General features: G+C 38.7%; 1 protein-coding gene across 4 annotated transcripts in view; it reads right to left on the bottom strand.

Annotated features, from left to right (window-relative positions):
• Window positions 1-481: 481 nt before the first annotated feature.
• Window positions 482-19,556, bottom strand: part of MPPED1 (metallophosphoesterase domain containing 1) — a 60,963-nt gene continuing 41,888 nt past the window's right edge. For all 4 annotated transcript variants that reach the window (XM_042890117.1, XM_042890119.1, XM_042890121.1 and 1 more), the window contains 3 exons: window positions 8,948-9,063; window positions 4,698-4,811; window positions 482-630 (listed from right to left, as the gene is read on the bottom strand). In XM_042890117.1, the coding sequence (XP_042746051.1) occupies window positions 512-630; window positions 4,698-4,811; window positions 8,948-9,063 (349 nt within the window). In that variant the 3' untranslated portion in view covers window positions 482-511. The remainder of the gene's footprint in view (window positions 631-4,697; window positions 4,812-8,947; window positions 9,064-19,556) is intronic.

The following is a 19,556-nucleotide window of genomic DNA, read 5'->3' as shown; positions in this document are numbered from 1 at the left end:
ATAATAGCTTTCCTCTTGTGGCTGGTCATTTATGAAGCATCTTTTGTGTATCCTGTGTTAAGGGAAAACATCTTTAACATCACTTTTATCAAGAGCTCAATGGGAAACATCTGAAATGAGGAAATCCTAGTCTAAACTCTGTTTAAACTGCAAACTTTCTTGAAGAAACATTCCCCTGAAAGACACTGTTCTTTTAGTTAGTCCAATATAATGTACGGTATATACAAAAGTCCCTACTTGAGAGAGAGAGAGATGTATATGTATATAGATGTGGAATGCATTCACTTTTCTGTGTTCACAAACATTTTAATGGTGATATGTCTTTAATCTGTTTCTGGCACCAAAAAGTCTTTGTTCATCATCCGTTTTTGTCACTCAGATTTATCTGTGAAGAGCTAGCAGGAAAAAGAGAAGAAGGACTTTTCTTGTTGAACAGTTCCCTATTGGGATTCTCAGCCAGCAATATAAAGTTGTTAATGTGTTGGGCACAACATGAAATCCTTTATTATAATCATGTATTCCTTGGAGTAGGTAAGTCAATAATTATAGGTGGATTTAGTGGCTGGTAATTCACAGTGCACACAGAAGCATTCACGTAGGTAGTAGTTCCATCAGCCATGACACCATAACCTACAAAAAAAGAAGAGCTCTAATTACTCTTATTATTCATCTTTAAATCATTTTTATTGTTTATCTTTATCACATAACAATGATGACTGGCACGTTTACTATTCAGAAGGTGTTTAAAATTTACCTTAATGCAAAATGTGAAAGTCTCTTGGATGAATACCATCTTTGTTTTACAGTAGAACATTCTGCCTTACAGCATAAGAAAACAAAAACTGACCCTCACTAGATAGAGGCTATCATCTCTGGCAACCTGCCCCCCAAACCTCCTTATAAACATTGGTATTTCTCTTTGAAAAGCTGTTTTCTTCAAACCTCTCCAGTTTTAGAAGGGATTGGAAGACAGAACTTAGACAGTTTCAGCACTAAAAAAAAAAATACTTCATTTAGATTTGCAGACATCCATGCAAAAAATTTTGGGCAATTTTTCTTCTTCTACCTTTTTTTTCCGTGCTGTTTTGTAAATATTTTAAGCAACTGATGGAGAAAAAGGATGATGTGACCAAGGGGAGGATGTATGCATATACACATGGTTGGGCTTGGTCTCTGTAGGAACCTCTCCCCATGTGTTTGATCTTGATGACTAATTCCAATAAAATGTGATGGAAAGATTGTAAAATGTCAGCCCAGGAAGAGAAAAATGACTTCATTAATACATTCTTTGACAGACAAGGTGAATTCCCCCCCCAGACACTGTAACATTTCCATAGGAGAAAACACCTCCAGAATGTCTTACAAGTAGGGAAAAAGTTTTAACTACATCTCATGTCTGACTAGACATTCAAGACACTCTCAGAGCTAAATCTGCAGGAAATCAAACTTCCAGTTCTTAAGCTTGTAGAAATGCAGTGAAATGCTGTTTGAAAAGCTGAAGAAAAAGCCCCTGGACTGAAAATTAAACACATTGTCCACTGTCAAAAATATTTTCATGTACGTCTAGGAGAAAGCATGAAAGCATGAATTGATAACACTAAAGCTTCATGTTGAAAACTTTCATTGAACTAAATGCAAGTATTATGATCAACATAATGAAATGCATTCACAGTCTGAAACACATGATTTTGGGAAAATTAGCTAGTGGAAGGCTTTTGTACTAACAACCAATCTTACTGTTAATAAAGTTAATAGTGAAACATATTCACTGCTACAAGGGTTGCTCCTATTTCATTATGCTGGTGCACAACGTCAGAGGCAGGTGATGGTGGTATGGCAGTAAAGGTTGAACTTTCCCAACAATATTCCATTACTGTGTGACATGGCAGCAGAGGGGCAGTCTGACAAAATGGCACCTGACATGAAAGTGCAGATGTAGGAAAGGTGTGTCACTGAATTCCTCAAAGTGGAAAAAATGGTACCCACTGACAATCATTAACACTTCCTGGACGTTTATGGAAACCAAGCAGTAGATGTGAGCACAGTGAGGTGGTGGGTGGTGCATTTCAGCAGTGGTGACAGTGATGTGAAAGACAAACCACGTTCCAGATGGCCATGAAGATTTTTATGAGTGTGGCATGCAGGCTCTTGTTCACTGCTGGCAAAAATGAATAGTTAATGGTGGTGACTGTGTTAGAAAATAGAGTCTTGTAGCTGAGAATTTGCTCTATCACATAATGTTATTGTGCTCTTTGTACCAGTTTTAGTTTCCACGGAAATAAAAAAGGAGGCATTACTTTCGGAGTGACCTATGTGCACTGAGTTAAACTATTGCTCTCCTGGGTACATAGGATCCTAGTTTTTTCTGAAAGCAATTCCATGTCTTACAGAAGCACTGTTAATTGTAGCATTTATAAACAAAGATCCTTAAAATACCCTGAAAAATGCAGGGCCTCCTGGACTCCCCATGGAAAAGCCACATTATAATTAGGGCATAGGGAGGGAAGAGAACTCTGTCAGGTTCCTGTCACAGACATTTCTTTACATCATGTGCTGTTTGCCACAGAACAATCGTCCTGTGTAAAACACAGGCTGCACCAAGGACAGTCTGCATTGCTGCTGGGAGTTTCTGTCTCCTCAGCTACACATTTGGAGAGAACAAAATAAGCTTGCTAAAACATTCTTTTTGCTGGAAGATTCATCACACTACAGTCTTCGCTCTTTCCTTACTGCCAGCAGAGTTTCCTTGGGCTTGACCTCCACCAAGCGCTGGCTGTAATTGGCAAAGCAGTATTTCAGCTGGAGCCCCTGCCAGGCATCTCATCACCACCACGTCAATCAGCAGCAAGGCCATGTGGAGAGGTATTTTTTGGCAGAGACAGCTGTGCAGAGGGGGAATAGGGAAGAAACATTTCTTCTAAGCATCTCTTCCTCCTGGATATTCAGTAAATGACTGCTGCAGATGTAGCTATGCCAGTCAAGGGAGGAACTCATCTGTTCAAATCATGCATTCTCTCTACAAAGAGCAGCTTCGTTTGCACAGCCTGTCTGCAGTGGGAATTCTCCTCTGCAGAGAGTTGCCATCCCACTGCAAAACAGGCTATGCAGCTCCCCATTTGTTTTCTCTAAATTATGGTAGTTGATGGGAAGAGTACCTTGTTTCTGTGTTCTGATACCTGCTGTGCCAACTTACTAATTCACATGATATACCATTACTGTGGAGGTGCCACTCATTTCACTTGGGAGCCAAAGTTGGGCTTGGTCTTAGCAGATGTGATTTTGTTTACCTGCCTGAAGCTTCTTGGCTCACCAACTGTTTGCCTACCTCCCCTGCAACTCACTTGGCCTATTTCTGAAAAGACAATGAGTTTGAATTGTAGTCACCAGCTCTCTTGTACAGATTCTCAAAGCCTGCTGTAACAGCAAGATATTAGGAAAAAATATTGCCTATGCACTGCTTGTTTGCTCTGTACTTTTAACAACAATTTGGACATTAACAGGTCATCACAGATGAGAAAAGAGAATGAACTTCATTCCTGCCCTCTAAAATAATGATCTCAGTGACTTCTCTGTCAATTTTAAAGCAGCACACCTCTAACCACTCTTAACCTAGCAGGGTCAAGACTCCAAGCAGAAAGTCCAAGTGGGATTTTTTGTGAAAGGCAATAATTCTTCGCAAAAGCAGAAGTATCAGAGTGCCAGTTACTCCAGTTTTTCCATTAGTTCATTCCTGCACTGCTGAAACCCACTGATATCCTACACTGAAGTCCGGAGCAATCTCAGAAGCAAAAACTGGCAGTTGTGGAGCACCTTTTCCTGCCAATCAGTTAACACTGCCAAGAGCTAAGTAGCTAATAATACAAGCTGACATGCCGATGGGCACGTTTCTGCACAGCCCAGTGGTTTCTTTTGGTGGGGGCATGCTTGAAGACTTACTGCCACTGTACGTGCACTGGAACAGACTCCTCTGGAGCAGAGGGCATCTACCATACCCTTTGCCTGGAGACAAACTCCTGCTGTTCCTGAATTCAGCAGCACACATTTGCTAACATTTACTGACTTTGTGAAGAGAACTTACTTATTTCAGTTAAAAATTAGTCAAGAGAAATGTCGTGTTTTGTCCGGCTACAAAACATTTCCCCTGCCAAAGCACATAAATACATGAATAAGCATCTTTGTAGTTCTACACAAGTAAGTGGTGATATTGCTCTTCATTTTAAATTCATAGAGAGAGAGAGAGGGAGAGACAACTTTTATTGTCCAATCTTAAAGAATAGGCTTCAGAAGTACCCCCTAAAGAACTCTCACCCATTTTAAAAACACAGAAACAGAGACACAAAGAACTTGCATGAATTACCTTAAGTCACAGAGTTTCAGCAGAGGAAAATACAATCTATCGATCTTAATATTTAGTCCCTTCCTGCAACTACTGCACTGGTGTCATTTTAAAACTCACAGTAAGCCTCACTGTGAAGAAGGCACCACTCTATTTTATAGATGAAGAAACTAAAAGAGAAACTGAAGTACAAACACTGAAATGTGAGTATCAGCCAACTTCATCTGCATATTTGCAGCTAAATAAGTATCTGAATTCCAAAAGTGCTACTTCAGACATTCAAGTTGAAAAATACTGGTTAAAACAGACAAGTTCTGTGCTTGTGGGTTTCAAGTACATACAGAAAGAAATGTTTTCTGACCTTCATGGATATGTCCAAACACATGAAGCCTTGGCTGTATTCGTCTCTGGACTGTGTTCAGCAGCTCTACACATCCTACCCGTTGCATTTTCTTAGGTACCCAGTCTAGAAAACCTTTGGAAAAGAAAGGAAAGCTTTAAAAGAAGACAGATTATTTGCAAAGCTGCACTGCTGTAGTATTCAAAAACATTTCTGAGATTTAACGTCTCATGGCCTCTCATAAGCAGTCAGAAGAACTGACGTGGCAAAAAATGGTGTTTGCTTTGGTAAGTAGAAGAGGAAAGAAGGAAACATAAAAGCACATCTGAAGAAACAGGACTACGATAACTCATGCCAATAATTTTTCAAGGGAAAAAATCACTACAATTAAAACTATTTTTTTTTTTTTTGCACTGCCGTTAGCAGGAAAACTCAGTGCTTCATCCATTCTTCTTCCTTTAAGAGACCGATTATGATTAAAGAGCTGCATATCCAAAGTGAGTCTCTAAAGTTAAACACCTAAATCAACACTTAGCTGTTTAAATCCAGCCCTGGGATGTAGTTATTAAAACGAAACACTTCAACCAATATAATGAATTTGTGTGACTAATGATAAAACGACATTGTTTTCACACTGACTCTTCTGTTAGCGCAACGAGGTGAGGAACCCAGACCATGTCTAAGAGCATCCTCAAGTCAAATCAATTTAAGGGCTTCAGATAGCAGACGAAGCTTAGCCATCGTGCAGCAGATACATTTGGAAATGCTGTATTTACTCCCACAGATGTGTATGACAACATACTTTTTATGAAACAAAATGAGACAAAAATGTACACCAACTTGCTTCTATGCCCATAAACTTGCTGCCAGCTGAAGTGTGTTGCTTCCTTCACAGCTGAATAAGAATGTTATTGTGTTAGAGGCTTTGGAAGAAACCCCTCTTGCTTCCTTTCCATTGTTTGATCATTTTTGATCAGGCTCAAATTTGGAAATGTGAAAAATACCACTGTTCTGTTTTTCTGTATTTGTTCTGGTGCTCTCACTGCGTGCCTGTCATAGTTCTGCATCTCTGACTTAGACTGCTGCAACAGCAGGAATATATTGTGCTTTTGAGAAAACTGTTGTCAGTTAGGGAGGTGCAGAGTCTGGACCTCGTTTTCATATGTTTACTTTTGAGGTGCAATCAAGCATGGCTAAGTAGTATCTAACCAGCTGGCTTAAAAGGCCAGAAGTGTAGTATTCAGGCTCTTGGAAAAGCTTTCAGCTTTACTGGAGCTTCAGAGTAGGTTCACACATTGAAAAATACCTCTTCAGATGCCAGTGCCCGGAAACTGAGCTCAGTGGGTTTTATCTAAATGATAGAAATTTGCCCTGCTATCAGTTGTGAACTAGGTGTCATATAGTGGACGCTGGCTCCTAATTTATTCAGATATCTTTGAAGACGGTGCTTGGCAGCCAATGACGGGATGTACAAAGAGAAAGCCAGCTGAATTACAGACAGAGCACGTCAATGCACCCAACACACTTCAAAATTCACTGTAGGAAATAACAACTGTTTGAGATGTCGCAGTGAAACCAGCAGTTTTTCAGGGATTCAGTTCACATTTTTTTTTTCAGAGGAAACACGTTATAACTTTGGGCTTTGTTACTTCAACAATTTGAAACAGTTAATTGTCAGAAAGTCTGCGGTGAACATAAAGGGAGAAGTATTTCCACTTCAAAAACTTCACAAAAATCCATAAAATTAACTTCTCCATTAAATTAAGCATTATTTATGTTGAACATGTTTTTGTTTACATGCATTATCACCCTTCTGAAGCTTTCCCATATGTTAGCAGCTTATTATGTACACCTGACTACACAAACTAAGAATAATTGATTACACCTAGCTAACAATTAGAGATCATTTTAGGGTTTTTTTTTAATGTTTGGTTACTTTAAACAGGTTTCTGCAGCTGTCAGGAAAGTATAAATCTTTGTCACAGACAATCAAGCAGACAGCTAGAAATGAAGACTTAAGGGTGAAATTAAATTAAAAACAAACAAACAAAAAAAAGAAGTCAACTTCTGAAGAGGAAAGAATCATAATTGAAGATCTTTGGGAAAGGACTTTCAAAGTTACACTACACATAAAACTAACAAAAATATGCTGATTCAGAAATCAGCATTAGTGCTTGTAAAGCACCATATTTTATAAGCTCTGGGAAAAAAAAGATTATATCTTCGTTAGAAACAAAGAAGTCCATAAACTCTTAACGTTGCTTCTGCATCTAAATCGTGGGCAAATTTAAATCTATATAATAATGTAGTATTAATTAGTTTAGGAGGATGCATGCTTTTTGGAAGTGAAGGAATAAGAAAGCAGCAGAGAAAATGAATGACAGAATTTAGGGAGCCGTGCTGGGAAAAAAAAAAAAAAAAAAAAAAATTGAATTTGCAAGAGAACTGATTGCTTTACATGATCATTAGGAACAGCTCTGATCTTGCTATCTGAGATCAGAACAACAATAATCAGCTTTCTGGTTAAAATAATTAGCTTGGAGGGTCAAGGAAAATCCTGTCTCCCATACTGTCTGTGGACAAAGCTACACATTAAGGAGGCTCTGTAGATTGGGCACAGTGCTAATTTCTTTTGAAGTGTCATGTATTTGTTGCCATGAGTGTTAGGGATGCCAACAGCTGATGTTCTCAGGCAGAGAGTTCTGTGCTGTGAATGTATCAATACAAAAAAGACATAGATATGTGAACTTGAAAAAAGGAAAATCCTTGGAGGACAGCTCAGGCTTATTTTTATTATTAACACTAATAATATTAATAATAACAAAAGCAAGTGACTAAATTAGCACAGTGCCTGAAACTGAGTGGTGTGAAACTTGCTCTCTTCCTTCAATCATTGGTTTTCAAACAGGGACACAGGGATATTAGGAAGAGCTGAAGGCTCTTTAAAAATGGCTTTTAAAGTGCTGACGTTCCTGAAGAAATTTTAGAAACAGGAGAGTTATGAACAAGACAGTGTCAAAGATCCACTGTTACAATGCAAGCCTTGGATCTACATAGCGATTATCTCTGCTAATCATTTAGAGAAGATATATCAAGGTCTATATGACTCATTTCTGCCATCCACTTTTATGAGGCAGGTCCAGGTTACGAGCAGCCTGTGACACAGCATGAGACTCCAGTTTGGTGGAGCAGCAGCACACAGGCCTGCTCTGTGAGAAACTGAGCTTGCAAAGCAGCCCTTTCACCAGGATTAGTGAGCAGTGGAATGCAAACGTGTCTTTCTATAGGAAACAACAAAACACAAACCCTTTGGACACTTTCTGCTCCAGATTTTGAAAGAGAAGGAGAAAGGGTGAAAGACAAGAGGATTTTAGCTTCAGGAAATTGAAGAATGAAGAGAATCTAAAGGTTTAAAGGAACCAACTGCCTTCATCTTACACAAAATACTATTCTGCAGTAAGAGGCAGCAAAACATTTTAGTACATGCTACACATCCATGTCTAGTTATTAGTGAGAGTTAAATACACATAAGCATTAGACACAGCTTGCTATCTGTTAGATTTGTTGACAAATGTGTTAAAAAACAAAGCCTTTACTGTATCAGGACAAGTTTCTGTGATAATTTCATTTCAATAACACAGATCATTTCACTGTTATCCGAGAAGGTAAAAAATTTCTCCCATCTTGCTTTGTATCATCAGTACGCTTATTACTTGTAAAACACAAATGCAAAACTGTTTCTTGCAGGCCTGCTAGTGTTACTGTATTGTATTTAAAATAGGCAATTAACCCTATCCAAAGATAGGCCAACTACCACAGTGTTGGGGTTTGTGAGGCAGGAGATAAATCAAGTCAGCATGCAAATCCATGGTAGATAGGGGGGATGCCGGTGCAGGTGAGGGAGAATGATGGTGCTACAAAGTAATCCTGCATTGCTCTTCAAAACTGCTCCATGCTTCAAGTCAACTGATTTCACCAACCAGTGGCACCGTGGGCAAATGCGCAGGAAGACTGAACCTCACTTATTTATAAAGCTCATTAAGACCCAATTTATTAAGGCTTTATTTTTGTAGCCGTTATTTAATTCCCTACCATAAATTGTCAGTAATCACAAAACATAAACCTGAACTGAAGTTCTGGTGCTGCTGACATCGGTAAGGATGTTACTTTTGACTTTCGTAAGTCAGGTTTCCACTTTTTGTCTAAGGACAGCCAACAGTTACTGTATAATCATTTGAAATTCACAGCTAACAGCACTAATATTTTCTTACCGAGAGGTGGTCCATGTGTTATAAGAATATCTATCCCATCTGGAATAAGGTTCCACTTCTCTAATAATGCTTGGCCTCGTGGAAGATTAAAGCCCCAGCCATAAAACCAAGGTTGCCTGCCAAGAGAGGAGGAGAATGTCTTCAGTGCTACTTCCATGTATGGTTACCTAAGTAAAATATGGTGATTAACTTTCTATTAGCACGGAATCTGGAGACACAAATAGCATTCTTTTTTTGTGTGTGTGTATGTGCAGTGAAACTCTCTTTCTGTATAACCAATGTGATATAACTTGTGTGGAATATCCACATAGCCCTTAACAGATTCGGTGGCAGTACACAGTACAATGTTCACAGTTCACATTGTTCTAACCAGGTATACAGTAATTCTTACAACAGCTGAGTACCAAGACCCCCACCTACAGATTAGCATTCAGATTAGCATGCCAGATTCTCATGGTATCTAGAAGTACACCTGCCTCAGACAGCTAGGTATGGTAAGTGCTCTGCACTCAATCTCATCATGTTTGAGTTGTAGCCCACCATCATTTGAGCAGGGTCAGAACCCGGCACAACCACAAATCCCACTCAGAAGAGAGAAGGAGACATCACCTATGCTGTTTCGTTTCTCCAGTTGGAAGCACCCCATCAGAACAACACTGCTACTTTTCTTATATACTTTTTTTTTCTGGGTTTTTTTTTTTTTTTTTTTTTTGGTACGTGGAGTGGCTTTTAAGATGCTATCTATTTAGGATTTCTTAACATATGGGCATTTACTCTTTTTAAAATGTAGTCATAGAGCGGCTCATCATGGAGCAGTGGGACTGTAACACTTCCAGTCAGAACACAATTTATCCGTACCTTGGAGTCCCATTGATTAAAAAACTGTATTTCATGGCAATTATATCACAGTGGTAAATTATGTCTTGCTGACTATATTCTAATTCTAGGCCATAAAATTGAAGGGTTAGTTTTAGGTTGGAGTTTTTAAATAATTTTTTGACTGACATGTTCTGGCCATATCCATATTTGGAGAACAACAAACAGACTGCTGTGATTTAATAAGGTTTATGGTAATTGCAGCCTTGGTGTTTATAAATACATACACATAAACCAGAGCTCCCTTTGAGATGTTACTTTGTTGAAGAAAGCTTTACACTCCCTTGCTGCATCAAAAGACAGAAAGAAATCTTTTAAACAAATTCTCTGAACTATATTTTACATCATGTATGGCAAAGACAAAAGAAAATGCCCATGAAGCTATTATTCATCCTGTCCCATTACTGATGCTTGACTAACATTTCAAAAATTAGCACGTCTGCAATCTTCATGATGATATATTTTCCTCTTTTCCTTTTGGAAAGCTGCAAAGCACATGTCTATTGAAAACAGCTTAAAATCTAGAGCTGGATAAAATATAAAGCAATGTGGTTTACCAACAGGAAGAAAAGAAAATTCTGGTAAAAGGAAAAGCAGAAGGGGGCTTTTCCATTCTTTCTTCTACAGACTAAAAAAAAGCCCCAGCTTTTCTAGAGAGGTGACCAAAGGCCACGGGTGCCCCCAGCTAAGAGAGAGCTCACCTTTCAGCTTCTCATCACACAGCATTCTGGATAGCCAGGTGTCCCAAGGAGAAAAAAAACAAAGGAAAAGAAAAAAAAAAAGAAAAAAAACTTGGTACATCTGCCACTGAAACCAGAAGCATATCTCAGCCATTGGAAGTTGTAATGAGTGAGGTGAAGCTGTGTGAAGAAGAGATGCTAAGAGCAGCACCAATGCAGCAGAAACATTGTTCTGAGCCAGGTGGCTCAGACCAGGGTAGCTGCCTTCTGCAGATACCCATACAATTCAAACCCCACGTTTCTGGTTAGCTGTTCAGCTTCCAGCACGGTTTCCTCCTAGCAGGAACACAAACTGGCCCACAGAACATGACTTCTCCCTTCCTACTGCTGTGGTGATCACTCACAGTCTATTCACTGCTTTATTTTGCAGTAACTAACTTTGATGTGCAACACTGTCACACAAACCAAATCCAGGCCTGGGAAGACTGATCCTTATGCTCAGCTAATTACTAAGAGAATGGGAGTGTTTTTGTTTCACAGAAATGCTGTTAAAATAAAGAAACCAGAGCCTGCAAGGTGCTCAATGTTCCAGAAGTGGAAGGCTTTATAAAAATACACAGAGGTTAGGTTATTTCCAAACTCCCCATCCCTGCCTTGGAATCACACTTCAAGCCTTTACTGACAAGCAGCTTCCTTCACTAAGATGAACATACTCAACTATTTGGCAAACTGTATTCAGGCCCAGAGCAAGTTTTCCAGTCTCTGACAGAAAATACTTGCAAGGGCAATCAAGAGGCAAGCGAGGCGTCAGTCAGTCGATCCTTCTTTAGCCTTCAGTCACAGCTGAGACGCGGTGACTGCAGCCCCCTGCTCCCACCCGTGGCCCAGGACAACGCAGTCCCCATGTCCCCAAGGGATGCGGGGTCAGGATGCGTCCCACAGCCTGCGGCCTGCTGGGCACAGAGGAACTGACTGCTCCCTTGTAAAGAACCCAAGGAGAAAGATCAATATTTGCCGAAGAGAAGGTCAACAACCTCCAGAATCGTTATTTTAAGCACACAATGAAGCATTTATAAAGAGAAATAATCGTGACCGTCACAGGTCGCGACAACGCAATTTAATCCCGCTGAAATCCAAACGACTACGAATGGCACCATGCAGACGCGAGGGCCTCAACCTGCCCCTCCTAGGCCCAGCCCGTACATCGCGGCTTGTTAAGAGCCCGTTTCCCCTTATGAATAGGCATGATCTGCTTATTAAGATCCGCAGCACTTTCCCTGTCCCTGCCTCCCTTTGTGCCGGCAGCGCGCCCGCCCGAGCTGCGGGGCTGTAAGTTATGCATGCTGGAGCTGTTCTTTTGTGAAGGGAAAATGTTCGAACTTGCCTGATTTGCCATTAGGCTGTCTTTTGTGACAATCCCAAGATCGAAAGAAATGGCCCAAGTGTTTCAGGCAAAAATCGGGAGTCCAAGGAAGGATTCAAGTGGAGGATAGTAGAGTGCTTTATTCAAGAGAAGGAAGAAAAATCACGCACTTCAGTGCCCCCGCCCCCAAAGCCAAACCATCTTTATACGCACACAAGGATTTTATAAACCCCCAGGTCCCCTCTTCTGACAATTTATTGCAGAACAGCTATCAAAGTTTCAGAGTAGGAACAAAAAATCTCCTCAAATACCTACTAACAAGCCTGTGACCTGGATGTCATGCACAGATAACTTGGTCTAAGATTTCCATTTATGATGGTACCTGAAAGCAAAGCTGAAGTCTTAGTATCAAGCACAAAATTTCCAGATCCCCTTATTAGTACTTGCTGATGAAAAGCATAATGTTTTTATAATTATTTTTCAGTATTGGTTCACATTTTATAAAGAAAAGGATCTGCTGTATGTTATCAAAGAGAAAACCTCCTATTCTCAAAAACAACCAAAAAAAAACATTTTTGGCAATTAAAGACATACATCATGAATATAATTCACCTCTGAAGTGAAATGCTCATGTGTAGAAATGCACTTTGATTTAGGTCTTATCTTCTTAAATGGAACAGTTGCAGTCTCTCCATTTCCTACTGAAATTCAACAGCATTATTATTATGATAAAAATAATAATTGTCTACACATAAGACTCTCGGGGGAAAATATATTGGAAGTAAATTTGTTTACAGCACAATTAACCTTATGTTAAAAACATATGAACAAGTTTTACAGGTCAAATAATCCACCATACAAAAAGGGCTGAATTATCAGAATTTGTGCTAGCAGTCGGATGTTGCTTTATGTACTGAATTTCTATCTTTCTGTTCTAAAGTAACCATTGGAATAATTTTCTTACAGAATGATAGTTGCTATGACAACCATAGCAAATTTTCCTTTTCTGAAACAGATGTCTCATTTAGTTGAAAATTAGAATGTGAAAAACCCATGGGAAAAATTAATTCAAACTTTAACAGAACACTGACTACAATGTAATCTCTTATAGGTTAACCCCTTAACATCTTCCTGCACTCTTATAGTAACCTTCTCATAAATACTAATTAAACCAATTTAACCTCTTATGAATGACCTTCTTAGCTATCATTAGCACTTTAGTTGTCTTTGAAAGGAGCAATTTTGTTACAATAATAACTGAAAAAAGTCATATAAAAAAAAAGAGTGGTCAAACATATTACCATCTTAATTATTTATTACTTTTCCTTCTTTTATTCAGCTACTACTGGAAAGAGCTACTGTGTAGTCCAAGAATTCCTTTGTCATTTAAATGGGGCATAACTTAGTTTTACATGTGATTTACTGTAAAGGGCAGTGATGCACTACTAAGACTTGACCTGTAATTTATGTGAACACTGAAGGTTTTCAATTTTCAAACCACTGGTATACATCTCAATCTGCTCATCAGACATACAAGGGAATACAGAACAGGATACTTGACTGGCAAAAAACTATCTACATACATGCGTTTTTCTACTGCATGCAACAAGGTGGTAAATCTCCATTACCTTGATTCTATTTAAATGTTTTAACTTAACAGATTTTTTTCCTTTCTCTACATGGTACTCAGTCATAAACTACAAATGACCATGGAAAGCAGCCAGTGGGCAGTTAGAAAAAATACTCAAAGCACAGCATCATCCTTAGTGCCTGCAGAGTGCAAGCCACAAAAAGAATTTCAGGGCCGCAAGATTTACAGCAGCAGCTCCAGCTAGGCTGTCCGGTTGCTTAAGACAAATCCTGCCACCAGTAGGCACGCAATTAGTCTTGTTGACTTCAAGGGAAAACTCCCTTACAGAGTCCAAAATCCACAGAGAACTATGGGTGGCAACAGACTCAATAGCCATTAGCATATCAAAGGGAGCAGTGGGTAACATCTTGTGTACACCTGAATAGCAAAAAATACATAACTAGAACACAATCATTACACATTCTCATTTTTATAAAGCTTCCTACAGACAGCCTTTTTGCAGCTGAAAGGCAAAATCTCTAACTAGACTTCCTTCGCTTACAAAATAAATTTCAGTGGTTCAGCATGAACACATGCAACTTGTTTCAGTCTTTTCTCCACAACGGCTCTCATAGGAAAATAAGCAGATAGCGGCCAGTGCCTGTAAAGAAGCTGAGTGGGAAAAGAATGGACCAAATCCTCTCATCTCTGTTCCCTCATTGCAATTGTAGAACCACACATAAACCGAATCTTCCTGCTCTTGATTTAACCTGTTATTGCTCACGACAGATCTGAGAACATGGATATACAGTAATGTCTATACCATATACCTTCCTTATCTGTTTGCAGTTCACATCCTTCATATTTTCACACTCACCATCTCTGCATTAGTTGAATTTAATCAATCTCTTTAAATGTATATTTAGCCTTCCCTCAGTAACTATCCAGTTCATTATTTTGGTGGCTTTTCACTGTTTTCTCTCCATCCAGAATTCAAAAAAGGTCACCTTTTTTTGTGTGTGTGAATATGTGCATGTGTTTGGCACCAGTTTCTACATTTAAAGGAGTTGTGAATTAGCATTGTTCTGTCTTTTTTTTTTTTTCCCTCTTAGACAAAAGAGGACCATTTAAATCAGACAGGAACCAAAGGAGCAATTGGACCACTGGTGCTTGCAGGGACAAGCAAGGCATGTTTGTTTGTAGGCTCTCAACAAGCGCTCATTATTATGGCATCTGCTACATTAACAGTATAACTGAGATGTGAAAAAAAAGTGGATTTCAGAAGTTATGAGGTAACTCATATAAGGACCAGCTTTCATGTGCAAGTGACAAGGATGGTATATTTTCAGAGGAGAGGAATGAGAGATGAGAGCAGTGCATGGAAAGGATTAAATTATGCAAAAAAAAAAAAAAAAAAGAAACTTAAGATTCACCTATTCTTAACAGCAGAACCACAGTATTTTAGTGAAAGCCAAGGCCTCCTTACTTATGTCTATTAAATGCAAATGACAATTAATCTCATAGATGATTATCCTTTGGAACACATGGCCACCAAGTACAGCTTACAGGTGGAAAGTCAAAAGCGGCAGGGAGGGGAAATAAGCTAAGAACTTCAGTTGAGGCACTAAATGCCTTGCACAGTGTTACTTAGGGCTCTGCAGCAAACTGAATTTGCATCCTCCATCAGCCCGCTGGCCACAAGTATATTTCCAGTATATTTCTTTTATTGGAAAGACTGCTGCGTTCTTGGTTTTTTGCCTTACTTGCTTTGCATCCAAGGTTGTAAATCTCAAAACTCAATCAAATTATATGACTTTTTTCACAAAAGGAAAGAAGTGTAAAATCAGAATGTGGCCCTTTGTCAGTAATTATTTCTTTTGCGATTTGAGTTACATATAAAATCATTCATCTTTTGTTTAGCAAAGGATTTCATACATCTCTGACTGGAAAGAAAAAAGAATGAGCTGTGACTAATAGGAACTGATCATTTCTAAACATTAATCTGTTACAAAACAATGAAAAATAAAATGAAATGCACTTTATCTTCATAACGAGAACACAGAAGATAACAGGTAAAGAGAAAAATTAATGAAAGACTGAATTTAAAACATGCCAGCACCAAACACAAATTGCTTATTTCATTCTTCTAGGAGCCAAAAGATAATATCCCATCTGATACATTTTTTAAATAATAAAATAGACCCTGTAAACAAACTTAAAAGTTCATTCGGAATAATTAGCTAAGAGATTCAATGCTAGAGGTACAGATGTAGAACTAACTGGACAATCAGCATGGTATTATGGACTTACAGCAGAACGACGCTGTTTAACTTCTGATATCTTTGAGTCCGTTCCCGCAGTCTGACTCCCAGCGTTGAAAATATAGGTACAGGTAGGTTACTCTGTCTGTACTTCCAATACTGGCAACTGAGAATCACAGTGGCTAAGAGGGAGGAAGAGTGAACAGACCCTCTGTCCGCAGTACAGCCATGATCTCTTTTTAGATACAAAACTTGCCACCAATGCACCAGTCAGAACAGAAAGAATTGAAGCCTCACCTATGCATGGCATCTCTACAGTTTTTGCACTATCTAATGACTAGACAGCTAAAGAAACATGTTCTTTCTCCACACTTTTGGCTAGTTGGATTTCACTGAAGTTCTCTGTGGCTTTACAGAACTCAACTAGATAAAAAGATGGAACATCCCTCCAAAAGGAGACACTATACTTCAGCTTTTTTACGGTGTAGCTCGTGGAGGGACTCTCTTACATGAAGTATGACTCAAATACATAGGATGGGTAATAGGTGCACTGAGAATTGTTAAAAAAGGCCCTCACAGTAGCCACTTCTCAGTTTAGTAACTCACCAGGTCTGCATTCCTTTCTCAAAATACTAGGAGTAATTAGGCCATATGGACTAACTGTCTGCCAGTTCTTCCCTCTTTTCTTCCTTTTTCTTTTTTTCATGTTAAAAAAAAAAATAAATTGAAAACCGTTTTGAGTTAAACAAGCATGAAAATGCTTTCAAACCTAATACACTAATACAACATATGCGTACATATGCACAAAGTGCATTCTTTTTAACATTTTCAATTTTGCAACAGATGAACTTATTCCTTGTTTTAAAAAGCACATAACGATGCTCCACATGCCTTATTCTTACCTGAAGTGAAAAACATTCAAGTAATCCTAAATTTCCAAGCTAATGCTTTCTTGCAGTCCTAAATTCTCTACACTACTGTAGGGGAAAACAACTGCTGCAATAGAACTTCCTATGCCAAAAATGTACAGCTTCAACACCTTCATGTTCATTCATCTAGTTAGGAATACTGAGGTATCCTTACAAAAAAATCATACACTTATCTGATGTCAATTACATAATTGGAAATATGAGGCACGCACACGTACAGCTCCCCATTTTAACACTGGTTCCAATTCATTCTACATTCTTACTGGAGAAGAAAACTGTTCATATTAAACAGTGCTAATTTATTAAATAAAATTAATTATTGAACATCAAATCCAAAGGAAGGATTATAATGTTAAACAGATCCACAACAAATGGCAGAGGACTCCTTTATCTCTTAAATTCTGGTCATGAATAATAGAAAGAACTGAGATAACTGTGTTACAGTTAGTGTAATAGCTCTGCATACCACACCTCCTTAGAGCACAATGTAAAGTCAGCATCTACTTCTGAGTGCAGCAATGCACCTGAGATGAAAGAAGCTTCTGAACAAAGTGTCCTTGCAAACAAGTTGCGCAGAGGCTTGCAAATTTCTCTGTGCTCGATTGCTGTGCTTACAAACAAGGCTCATCAAGAAGAACCAGTTGAAACAAGAAGCTACAATACTCAACCAAGAACTTGAACATACGAACTTTGGACTTACTGCATAGGTTTAATACACTAATTAATATTAACATCCCCACCCTGGGCAACATAAAGAGTTAATTAGAGTTATACATGCGATGTAGAGTTAGAATTAGAGTTACACATGCGATGTATGATACACTGGGAGGGCACATACAAGGGGGAAGATGTATTTGACCTATTGGGAAGTCTCTAACCTCCGAGTACTTCAGCCAGTGAGTAAAGGTGGAGTAACAATGTGGTCTGGAGATAGGGAAAAAAGGGGGGCTGTGCCTCTGATACTTTGAGAGACCCTGCAGGAGGGCTGTCCCCATGGATTCACGCTTCATTTGAATAAAGCAAGCTGAAGACTCTCCTGTCTCTTTTTGGGGTAAAGATAACTGAGCAAGCCCATATGAACAAAATTTTTCACAACACACCTATTGTGTAAAAACCTTTGGAAAGCACATGCATAGAAAGCGATTGTGAACTTGGGAAGCTGATTCTCACTCCACATAAAGGGCTCAGAAGCTGGTGGAGCTCTGCCAGTTTACTCCAGCTGAGAATCAGCTCCACGCGGATCCGCCCCAAAGTAGTTAGTTATTTGTGCTTCTCTTGGATCATCGCCAAAGGGCCCATCCAGTACCCAACTGTGTTTACATCTTTGAAACATCCTGAAATTGCTGCTGTCTGAGACTCCAGCCCAGACTACAGATTGGGCTGGTGGGCCTTTTGTTCAAGCAAAAAATTAAAATTAAAAAAAAAAAAAAAAAAGTGCCAAAACAACAACAACAAAAAAAGCACTTTAAAGTTTTAAATCGGCTCTGTCTCATAAAATTAAACTTGTAAGCAAATGTGTAGAATAAAGAGAAAACTAACTGCTGTGGGGGATTGCTATTCACTCTCGTGGTTTATGAACTGCAGGAAAGTGAAGCCAATTCCCTGCAGTGAGATTACAGGTCTCCTCTTCTATAGGTCTTAAATTAAAAACCAGCTGAATCCAAAGTGAGCTAGTTTACTGAATCAGAAGATTCAATTATTTCTGCTAAGTAACTGAACGTGAACTACTTCATTCTAATAATATACAACTAATAATTACTGCCCAAGAAAAGACTTTTTTCTACCAAGCTAATTAAACTAAAGCAATATATTTTTCAACTGCTCTCAGATTTAACTAAAGCTAGAAACATTTGCAGCAAAACAAGCAAATGCAAATCCCCACTCAAAAAACAGAAATACAAAGCCACACAATGCATATAAGAAACAGCACTTCCCCAGCAATGTTATGGGAAATAAACATAACTGCTGATCTATATTCAGCATACATGCACACAAGTATACAGAGCCACGTCCTGCACTCCTGTACAGATGTAGAGTGGATGCAAAGGACCTCTGGATTCGTAACTGACGAAGCTCACTCTGCAAGAGATCACGGTGAAAAGTGTTTGAGGATTGATCCATATCCATAATATGTGAAGTAAGCAGTACAGAACCGTGTCTGACTTACTTTTTTCTTCTCTTTTGACCATCAAAGACAGAACTGTTCCAGGCCCCTTAGCCTTTGGCAATGGGAGAAATCATAAGTGACAGAAAACTTTTTCTGGAATATTCATTAACAGGAAAAGAAAAAAGGGCTGTTTCAAACTGCCATCGCCTAAAAAAACTATCCCAAGGGAAATGGAAAAGTTCTTAGGAGCACATAACAATTAGAATTCATCACATTGGTTTCCCTTTGACAATATTTATGAACTATGATAGGTGTAACTAGATTTACACTCTCATTCACTCACAAAACCTAAGGCAGAGTTTATTTAGTTAATAACAACCATGTTCTTTCAACATGCTACAGAAAATTCACTTTCAGTCTGAGAAATCTTGGTTTCTTTTCATATACATTTTTTTTCCGTGGTGCTAATTATCGTCGCTAATTCATTTCTGCCACTTAATTTGTACTGCAGTGTTCATTAAAAGACCTCTCCTCAATTCTACGATTGCTCATATAAACAATGACACCTGTATACCTCTTGTCTACTGAATGGCACTCACACATTTCCTTTGTTTCCAAGTCATGCAAAGAGAACGCCTGCCAGATCGCATTTACCATGCAAAATGCACCAATTTTAGCAAAGTACCTTTAGTAAAAAAAAAAGCATATATATATTCAGTGATCTATTTCTGATGATAAAACAGCCAGAATGCACTCTTAAGTCTCAGTTTCTTTCTGTCACTGGCAAACCTTTTACACTTCAAGAGTTCAACATCTTACATTT

The sequence above is a fragment of the Lagopus leucura genome, unplaced genomic scaffold, assembly GCF_019238085.1.
Source record: "Lagopus leucura isolate 7727_CA_CO unplaced genomic scaffold, USGS_WTPT01 Super-Scaffold_100159, whole genome shotgun sequence".
NCBI classification, from domain to species: Eukaryota; Metazoa; Chordata; class Aves; order Galliformes; family Phasianidae; genus Lagopus; species Lagopus leucura.
The sequence above is the reverse complement of the archived record's forward strand: the minus strand, read 5'-3'. Positions and strand labels throughout refer to the sequence as shown.